The sequence below is a fragment of the Coturnix japonica genome, unplaced genomic scaffold (genome assembly GCF_001577835.2).
Source record: "Coturnix japonica isolate 7356 unplaced genomic scaffold, Coturnix japonica 2.1 chrUnrandom544, whole genome shotgun sequence".
Classification (NCBI taxonomy): domain Eukaryota; kingdom Metazoa; phylum Chordata; class Aves; order Galliformes; family Phasianidae; genus Coturnix; species Coturnix japonica.
In genome coordinates this window covers 2,096-12,251 of record NW_015439925.1, presented here as the reverse complement: position 1 = coordinate 12,251, position 10,156 = coordinate 2,096, and the positions used below count along the sequence as shown (strand labels likewise).

At 59.9% G+C, this 10,156-nt stretch overlaps 2 protein-coding genes across 2 annotated transcripts in view; one reads left to right on the top strand and one right to left on the bottom strand.

Annotated features, from left to right (window-relative positions):
* LOC107307320 (red-sensitive opsin-like) overlaps positions 1-2,061 on the top strand; it is a gene marked incomplete at its 5' end in the record, with an annotated part of 15,747 nt that extends 13,686 nt beyond the window's left edge. Inside the window, 2 exons of the mRNA XM_032441761.1 lie at positions 1-219; positions 1,722-2,061. Coding sequence (XP_032297652.1) covers positions 1-219; positions 1,722-1,835 — 333 coding nt within the window. The remainder of the gene's footprint in view (positions 220-1,721) is intronic.
* Positions 2,062-7,848: 5,787 nt separating this feature from the next.
* LOC107307319 (cyclin-Q-like) lies at positions 7,849-10,096 on the bottom strand (the record flags this gene model as incomplete). Its single annotated transcript, XM_032441760.1, has 4 exons — positions 9,779-10,096; positions 9,525-9,699; positions 9,252-9,435; positions 7,849-7,867 (listed from the first exon to the last, which is right to left on the bottom strand). Coding segments are annotated over exons 2-4 (273 nt in total), but the record flags the coding sequence as incomplete, so codon positions are not given.
* Between the last annotated feature and the right edge of the window lie 60 nt (positions 10,097-10,156).

The following is a 10,156-nucleotide window of genomic DNA, read 5'->3' as shown; positions in this document are numbered from 1 at the left end:
TCGGAGTCGACTCAGAAGGCGGAGAAGGAGGTTTCCCGCATGGTGGTGGTGATGATCGTGGCCTATTGTTTCTGCTGGGGGCCCTACACCTTCTTCGCCTGCTTCGCCGCCGCCAACCCCGGTTACGCCTTCCACCCGCTGGCGGCCGCGCTGCCGGCCTACTTCGCTAAGTCAGCAACGATCTATAACCCCATCATCTACGTCTTCATGAACAGACAGGTGGGAAACCATTGGGGTACTGCCCCTTTAAGAGTACAGAGGGGGTTATGGCCCTTTAAGAGTCCCTATGGGGCTTCAAGGGGGCACTATGGGGGGCTCTGTCCCTTTAAGAGTCCATAGGGGGCTCTATGGGGTCCCTATGGGGCTCTATGGGGTTCCTATGGGGCTCTGTGGGTCCCTATGGGACTCTGTGGGTCCCTACGGGGCTCTATGGGGTCCCTATGGGGCACTATGGAGCTCTGTGGGTCCCTATGGGGCTCTGTGGGTCCCTATGGGGCTCTATGGGGTTTCTATGGGGCTCTATGGGGTCCCTATGGGGCTCTATGGGGTTTCTATGGGGCTCTGTGGGTCCCTATGGATCGCGCTGCCAGCCTACTTCGCTAAGTCAGCAACGATCTATAACCCCATCATCTACGTCTTCATGAACAGACAGGTCAGATAATGGGGTACTGCCCCTTTAAGAGTCCATAGGGGGCTCTATGGGGTTCCTATGGGGCTCTATGGGGTCCCTATGGGGCACTATGGGGCTCTGTGGGTCCCTATGGGTCGCGCTGCCGGCCTACTTCGCTAAGTCAGCCACCATCTACAACCCCATCATCTACGTCTTCATGAACAGACAGGTGGGAAACTATTGGGGTACTGGCCCTTTAAGAGTCCCTATGGGGCTCTATGGGGTCCCTATGGGGCTCTATGGGGTCCCTATGGGGCTCTGTGGGTCCCTATGGGTCGCGCTGCCGGCCTACTTCGCTAAGTCAGCCACCATCTATAACCCCATCATCTACGTCTTCATGAACAGACAGGTCAGATAATGGGGTACTGCCCCTTTAAGAGTCCCTAACAGGCTCTGTGGGGTCTATGGGGCACTATGGGGCTCTGTGGGTCCCTATTGGGCTCTATGGGGTTCCTATGGGGCTCTGTGGGTCCCTATGGGTCTCTATGGGGTCCCTATGGGGCTCTGTGGGTCCCTATGGGGCTCTATGGGGTTCCTATGGGGCTCTGTGGGTCCCTATGGGTCTCTATGGGGTCCCTATGGGGCTCTGTGGGTCCCTATGGGGCACTATGGGGCTCTGTGGGTCCTTTTATGGGTCCGTATGGGGCTCTATGGGGTCNGGTCCCTATGGGGCTCTGTGGGTCCCTATGGGGCTCTATGGGGTCACTATGGGGCTCTGTGGGCCCCTATGGGGCTCTATGGGGTCCCTATGGGGCTCTGTGGGTCCCTTTATGGGTCCCTATGGGGCTCTATGGGTCCCTATGGATCCCTATGGGGCTCCGTGTGTGCCTTCAGGGGGTCTCTGTCCCTTTAAGAGACCCTATAGGAGGCCTGTACTTCCGGTCCGTGTACTTCCATTCCGTGTACTTCCGGTCCGGCAGCATTTCCGGTCCGTGTATTTCCATTCCGTGTACTTCCGTTCCGTGTATTTCCGTTCCGGCCGGTTCCGTTCCGTGTATTTCCGGTTCCGGTGGGTCCGGTTCCGGTCAGTGCCGGTTGTTTGTGTTTGCAGTTCCGGAACTGCATCCTGCAGCTGTTCGGGAAGAAGGTGGACGATGGTTCCGAGGTTTCCACGTCTCGCACGGAAGTTTCCTCCGTCTCCAACTCCTCCGTCTCACCCGCCTAAAGCGCCGCTTCCGGTTCCGGCTTCCGACACGACTTCCGTTTCCGGTATACGATACACCGACTTCCGGTCCCGGCATCCGAGAGATCGACTTCCGGATTCCGGCGTCAGCTTCCGGTTCCGGCCTCCGACGCGACAGCTTCCGGTTCCGGTCCCCGCCCCCCCTCCTCCCCGCTGTACAGCCCCGCGCCGCCCGTAGCCAATAAAAAGGCTCCGTTCAAACTCCGAACCAATCGGCTGCCGCCCGGCCCACAACGCGCGTCGCGATTGGCTGCTGGAATACGTCGGTCTAACCTACGTCCCGCCCACCGTCACGTGCGAGGGGCTGAGCGCTGATTGGCTGAGGAAGGGGAGGGAAGGACGGCGCCGTGCGCTGATTGGTGGGGCTGGAAAGGGCACTAAGCTCTGATTGGATGCGCTTAAAGAGCCGGAAGAAACTCCGTGTTGTGATTGGGTGGGATGGGATGAGTGGGATGAAGCTCCACGCTCTGATTGGCTGGGCTGGAAAGAGTGGGAAGAATCCCTGCTCTTTGATTGGTTGAGGTAAAACAAGAGGGAAAACAGCCAGCAACCTGATTGGCTGAGCACAAAAGAGCGTCAACAGCCTGAGCTCAGCGATTGGCCGAGCCTAAACCGACCGTTTCCCCCCCGTCCAATCACAAACAGGAGAAACTCATGAATATCAGCAACTCATTAAGGCTGTCATTGGTGGGAGGGAACCACGTGACGCCGCCGGGCGGCCAATCGGGAGGTGGGGGGGGGTTGGAGGGCTGAGCTGGTAGGGGGCGCTGTGGGGCCAGAAGGGGTCTCTATGGGGCTGGATATAGACGCTATGGGGCTGGATGAGGGTGCTATGGGGCGGGATGGGGGCACTATGGGGCCGGATGGGGGCGCTATGGGGCTGGATATAGGCTCTATGGGGCGGGATGGGGGCGCTATGGGGTGGGATGGGGGCGCTATGGGGCCGGATATAGGCTCTATGGGGCTGGATATAGGCTCTATGGGGCGGGATGGGGGCGCTATGGGGCGGAGCGGAGCCCCCCCCGTGGAGCAGTCGGCCCCATAAATGGCCAGCAGAGCACGAAGGATCTCACACACCTCCAGGGAGCGAAGACCCGGGCTCAGCACCTATAGGAACATGGAGACCCATAAGTGACCCACAGTGACCCATAAGTGACCCACAGTGACCCATAAGTGACCCACAGTGACCCATAAGTGACCCACACTGACCCATAAGTGACCCACACTGACCCATAAGTGACTCACAGTGACCCATAAGTGACCCACAGTGATCACAGTGACAGATAACAGCCCCACACTGACCCATAACTGCCCCATAACAGCCCCACACTGACCCATACCCCCCTTATTGCCCCCCATCACCCCCATGACACCCCCCATGTTGCCCCCATCACCCCCATAAAAACCCTATTAACCCCCCATAAGCCCCCGATTGGACCCCCCATTCAGCCCCAGTACCCCCCAATTAACCCCCCTTATTCCCTTTTTGCCCCCCATGGCCCTGCCATAACCCCCCTTTAACCCCATACCCCCTTTATGTGCCCCCATAACCCCCATTTAACCCATACCCCCTTTATGCCCCCCATACCCCCCATTTAACCCCATACCCCTTTATTGCCCCCCATACCCCCCCTTTATTGCCCCCATAACCCCCCGATAACCCCATACCCCCTTTATTGCCCCCCATAATCCCCCCATACCCCCTTTATTGCCCCCCATAAACCCCCCCTTTAACCTTATGCCCCCTTTATTGCCCCCATACCCCATAACCCCCCCTTTAACCCCATTCCCCCTTTATTGCCCCCAATAACCCCCCCTTTAACCACCCATACCCCCTTTATTGCCCCCCATAACCCCCCCATTAACCCATACCCCTTTATTGCCCCCTATTTAACCCCATACCCCCTTTTTATTGCCCCCCTTTAACCCCATACCCCCTTTATTGCCCCCCATGCCCCCCCATTACCCCCCCATTTAACCCCATACCCCCTTTATTGCCCCCCATAACCCCCCCTTTAACCCCATATTGCCCTTTTATTGCCCCCAATACCCCCTGTATTGCCCCCCATACCCCCATACCCCCTTTATTGCCCCCCATACCCCCTGTATTGCCCCCCATACCCCCTTTATTGCCCCCCATACCCCCTTATTGCCCCCCATACCCCTTATTACCCCCATACCCCCTTTATTGCCCCATACCCCCCCATAAACCCCCCCTTTAACCCCATACCCCCTTTATTGGCCCCCCATACCCCTTTATTGCCCCCCATAACCCCCTTATTGCCCCCCATACCCCCTTATTGCCCCCCATACCCCCTTATTGCCCCCCATACCCCCCATAATCCCCCCTTTAACCCCATACCCCTTTATTGCCCCCATAAACCCCTTTATTGCCCCCCATACCCCCTGTATTGCCCCCCATACCCCCTGTATTGCCCCCCATACCCCTTTATTGCCCCCCATTACCCCCTGTATTGCCCCCCATACCCCCTTATTGCCCCCATACCCCCTTTATTGCCCCCATACCCCCTTATTAGCCCCCCATACCCCCTGTATTGCCCCCCATACCCCCTGTATTGCCCCCCATACCCCCATAACCCCCCCATTTAACCCCATACCCCTGTATGCCCCCCATACCCCCTGATATTTGCCCATACCCCCTTATTGCCCCCCATACCCCCTTATTGCACCCCCATACCCCCCATAATCCCCCTTTAACCCCATACCCCCTTTATTGCCCCCCATAAACCCCCTTTATTGCCCCCCATACCCCCTGTATTGCCCCCCAGTACCCCCTGTATTGCCCCCCATACCCCCTTTATTGCCCCCCCATACCCCATTATGGCCCCCATATCCCATATTGCCCCCCACACCCCATTATGGCCCCCCATACCCACCTTTATTGCCCCCATACCCCCTGTAGTTGCCCCCATACCCCCCATAACCCCCCCATTTAACCCCATACCCCTGTATTGCCCCCCATACCCCCTGTATTGCCCCCCATACCCCCTTATTGCCCCCATACCCCCCATAATGCCCCCTTTACACCCATTACCCCCTTTATTGCCCCCCATAAACCCCCTTTATTGCCCCCTCATACCCCCTGTATTTGCCCCCCATACCCCCTTTATTGCCCCCCATACCCCTGTATTGCCCCCGATACCCCTTATTGCCCCCCATAACCCCCTTTATTGCCCCCCATACGCCCCTTATTGCCCCCACATACCCCCTTTATTGCCCCCCATACCCCCATGTATTGCCCCCCATACCCCCATGAACCCCCCCATTTAACCCCATACCCCCTGTATGCCCCCCATACCCCCTTTATTGCCCCCCATACCCCCTTTATTGCCCCCCATACCCCCTTTATTGCCCCCATAACCCCCCCATTTAACCCCATACCCCGCTTTATTTCCCCCCATACCCCCTTTATTTTGCCCCCCATAACCCCCATTTACTGCCACCCACCTTTGGGAGCCCCCGGTGGCGCCCCACAGCCGCAGACGTTTCATGGCGAGCAGGAGGACGCACGCGGCCACTTTGTGGGGGGGGTATTTGAGGCCCAGCCCCCCCCGGCTCCGTCCCTCCAGCAGAGCCCACGAGACCCCCGGCAAACGACCCCAACCCACCCCCCCCCCAACCCCCACCACTGCCGACCCCCCCCCAGCGACCACGGCCAGCACGGAACTGCAGCAGGTACTGCAAGAAGAAGGGGGGGAATGAGTGGGTTAGTATTGGGGGGGACCACCTTTATATGGGGGGTCCCTTATATGGGGGGGAGAAGAAGGGTCCCATGAAGGGGGCTAAAGGGGGGGGTCCTTGCGGGGTTTGGGGTTCCTATAGGGGCGTCCTGGGGGGGGCTTTGAGGGGGTCCCAATGGAGGGGTAACCATCAGGGGGTTCCAAGGAAGACCCCGGGGGGGTCCTGGGGGGGGAAATCACTGCAGGCAGTTGGGGGGGGGATTCAGTGGGGGCCTTTAAGGGCCCTGGGGTCTTTGAGGGAGTCTCTAGGGGGGGTCCTGAGGGGGTTCTTTGCGGGCGGTCCCCAAGGGGGAGTCACTAAGGGGAGGACTGGGGGGGGCACTCAAAGGGGGGCTCTGAAAGCGGGGCCTGGGGGGTACTTTGCGAGGGGTCCTAAGGGGGGCCCTGGGGCGGTCCTGGGGTCCTTAGGGGTCCCTGGGGGGTCCTGGGGGGTTCCTATAGGGGTGTCCCTGGGGGGTCCTAAGGGGGGTCCCTGGGGGTCCTGGGGGGGTCCTAAGGGGGGTCCCTCCACTGGGTTTTTTTTTCCTGGGGGGTCCTGTAGGGGGTCCCTGGGGGTCCTAAGGGGGGTCCCTGGGGGGTCCTGGGGGGTCCTAAGGGGGGTCCCTGGGGGGTCCTGGGTGGGTCCTAAGGGGGTCCCTTGGGTCACTATAAATGGTTCCCCATTAAGGGGTAGGGGTCCCTGGGGGGTCCCCTGGGGGTCTCCTAAGGGGTGGTCCCAAGGGGGGGTTCCTGGGGGTTCCCTAAGGGGGGTCCCTGGGTCATTCTGAAGGGTTCCTATAAGGGGTAGGGGGCTCCTAGGGGGCGGTTCCTAAGGGGGTCCCTGGGGGTCCTGGGGTCCTAAGGGGGGTCCCTGGGGGGTCCTTGGGTGGGTCCTAAGGGGGTTCCCTGGGGTCACTATAAATGGTTCCTATAAGGGGTAGGGGGTCCCTGGGGGGGTCCTGGGGGTCCCTTTGGAGGTCCCTGGGGGGTCCTGGGGGGGTTCCCTAAGGGGGGTCCCTGGGGTCATTCTGAAGGGTTCCTATAAAGGGGAGCGGGTTCCCCTGGGGGGGTCCCTGGTGGGTCCTTTAAGGGGGTTCCCTGGGGGCCTGGGGGGCTCCTAAGGGGGTTCCCTGGGGGGTATTGAGGGGGTCTAAGGGGCGGTCCCAAGTGGGCGTTGTGGGTTTTCTAAGGGGGTCCCTGGGGTCATTATAAAGGGTTCCTATAAGGGGTATGGGGTCCCTGGGAGGGTCCTGGTGGGTCCCTTGGGGTCCCTGGGGGGGTCCTGGGGGTCCTAAGGGGGTTCCCTGGGGTCACTATAAATGGTTCCTATAAGGGGAGGGGGCTCCCTGGGGGGGTCCTGGGTGGGTCCTAAGGGGTCCCCAGGGGCGGGTCCTGGGGGGTCCCTTGGGGGTCCCTGGGGCGGTCCTGGGGGTCCCTTGGGGTCCCTGGGGGGTCCTGGGGGTCCTAAGGGGGTCCCTGGAGGTCCTGGGGGGTCCTAAGGGGGGTCCCTGCGGGGTCCTGGGGTCCTAAAGCCGGGGGTCCCTGGGGGGGTCCCTGGGGGTCCTAAGGCCCGGTCCCATCCGCCCAGATAACTCGCCTGGGGTCCCTGTTGGGGTCCTAAGGGGTCCCTGGGGGGTCCTTGTGGTCAGTGCTACTCACGCGATGGGGCTGCGGCAGCGCCAGGCGGAAGCGCAGCAGTCCGCAGCAGGAGCAGCTCACAGCGACCAACGGAACCGCGCAGCAACAGCGCAGCACCTGACCGGGGGGGGAGCACCGGGGTGGCAGGCATCTGGGCGTATGGGGGCGATACTATGGTTGGGGATTATGGGGCCGTTAATGGGGCGGATATGGGGGATATGGGGTCAATGGGGGAATATGGGGGATATGGGGTTAAATGGGGGGATATGGGGGTCAATGGAGGATATAGGTAATGGGGGAATATGGGGGCGTCAATGGGCCGGATATGGGGTCAATGGGGGATATGGGGTTAATGGGGGGATATGTGGGTAATGGGGATATAGGGTTAATGGGGGGATTATGGGAGGGTCAATGGGGGACATGATGGGTTATGGGGGGATATGGGGTCAAAGGGGGGATATTAGGGGTTAATGGGGGGATATAGGGAGGTTAATGAGGGATATGGGGGTCAATGGGGGGATATAGGGGTTTAATGGGGGAATATGGGGTCAATGGGGATATGGATATGGGGGATATAGGGTTAATGCGGTGTATGGGGTCGATGGGGGGGGCTGGGAACACCGGGGTTGCAGGCATCTGGGATATGGGGAATGGGGGGATATGGGGGATAATGGGGTTAATGGGAGTCAATGGGGTTAATGGGGGCAATGGGGGTAATGGGAGGGCAATGGCAATGGGGGGCAATGGGGAAAATAGGGCGGATGTGGAGGGCAATGGGGTCAATGGGGGGCAGGAAGGAGTAATAGGGTCAATGGGGGGATTATGGGGGTAATGGGGGGATTATGGGGCAATTGTGGGGGCGTCAATGAGGGGATGTGGGGGATATCGAGGTTAATGGGGGTCAATGGGGGCAGGTGGGAGGATTTCAATGGGATGTTCTGGGTCAATGTGGGTCCAATGTGGGTCAATTGGGGGTCAATGGGCAGATCAATGGGAGTCACATGGGGGTCAATGGGTCAATGGCGGATCAATGGGGGTCAATGGAGCCAATGGGATCAATGGGGATCAATGGGGGTCAATAGGGATCAATTGGGGTCAATGGGGGTCAATGGGGATTCAATGGGGATCCAATGGGGGTCAATGGGAGCCAAATGGGGATCAATGGGGATCAATGGGGGTCAATGGGGATCAATGGGGTCAATGGGGGGTCAGTGGGGGTCAATGGGGATCAATGGGGGTCAATGGGGATAAATGGGAGTCAATGGGAGTCCAATGGGATCAATGGGGGTCAATGGGGATCAATGGGGATCAAACAGAGGCCAATGGGCAGTCAATGGGGGTCAATGGGGATAAAATGGGAGTCAATGGGAGTCAATGGATCAATGCGGGGTCAATGGGATCAATGGGGATCAACAGAGGCCAATGGGAGTCAATGGGGGTCAATGGGGATCAATGGGGTCAATGGGGATCAATGGGCGATCAATTGGGGATTTCAATTGGGGTCAATGGGGATCAATGGGGGGTTCAATGGGGGTCAGTGGGGTCAATGGGCTATCAATGGGGGTCAATGGGGGTCATGGGGGTCAATGGCAGTCAATTGCGGGATATCCATATGGGGATCAATGGGGGTCAATGGGAGTCAATGGGGATCAATGGGGGTCCAATGGGGATAAATTGGGAGTCAATGGGGTCAGATGGGGGTCAATGGGGATCAATGGGGGTCGAATGGGGCGTCAATGGGATTAAAATGGGGATCAATGGGGGCCAATGGGCGTAATTGGGGATCAGTGGGGGTTCAGTGGGGGTCAATGGGATCAATGGGGATCAATGGGGATCAATGGGGATCAATGGGGGTCAATGGGGGTCAATGGGGGTCAGTGGGGGTCAATGGGGATCAATGGGGATCAATGGGGGCCAATGGGGATCAATGGGGATCAATGGGGGTCAATGGGAGTCAATGGGGATCAATGGGGATCAATGGGGGTCAATGGGGATCAATGTGTGCCCCACACTCCCATACCTGTGTGTGACGTTGATGACGTCCCGTGCTCTTGGCCCCGCCCCCTGCGCCTTCCCAGCCAATAGGAGCGCGGCGGCGGCCACGATGGCGGGATCGTATTGGCTGCTGCGCTGTTGCCGGGCGAATCGCAGGAAGGCGCCCAGGGCCACGCCCAGCGCCGACGAGCCCAGCCCCAGCCGCAGCCCTGTGACGTCAACGAGCCACGTGACGTCAACGAGTCACGTGACCGCCGCTTCCGGTTCACTTCCGGGTCCCCCCCCCCCGTTTCCTTACCGGCCTCCATGATGAACCGCGCCCCCCGGAAGTGACGCCGCTCCTCGGCCCCGCCCATTTCGTCCGCCATCGCTGTGACGTCACGACTCGCGGTCTATGACGTCACGTCGGGGCTCTGGAACATCGCCTGTGACGTCATCCCGCACTCTGCAACGCCATTTCCGGTGCGCCAGACCTATGACGTCACATCCTTATAGATAGCTGCCCCAGTCGCACAGTGATGACGTCACACCGCAACCGAAGCCACGTCGTACAGTGATGACGTCATACCGCAACCGAAGCCCCGTCGCTTAGTGATGACGTCACGCTCGGTCTCACCCCGCGCTCCCGTTTCCCGCCGCCGGCTCCGGCCCCACACGTCGCTCACTTCCGGTGTGGGCGGAGCTCAGCGCGCAGGCGCGGTGGCTTTGAGCGCTCCTATTGGTCAGCAGCGCCGGAAAGGGGGCGGGGACACTGAGGCACGTGACTTCGCGGCGCGGGAAAGATGGAGGTGTGTGGGGAATTATAGGGAACCGTGGGGGGTCTATGGGGCTTTATAGGGGTCTATGGGGTTCTATGGGTCAGTATGGGGGTCTATGGGGCACTATGGGGATCTATGGGGCACTATGGGGGTCTATGGGGTTCTATGGGGT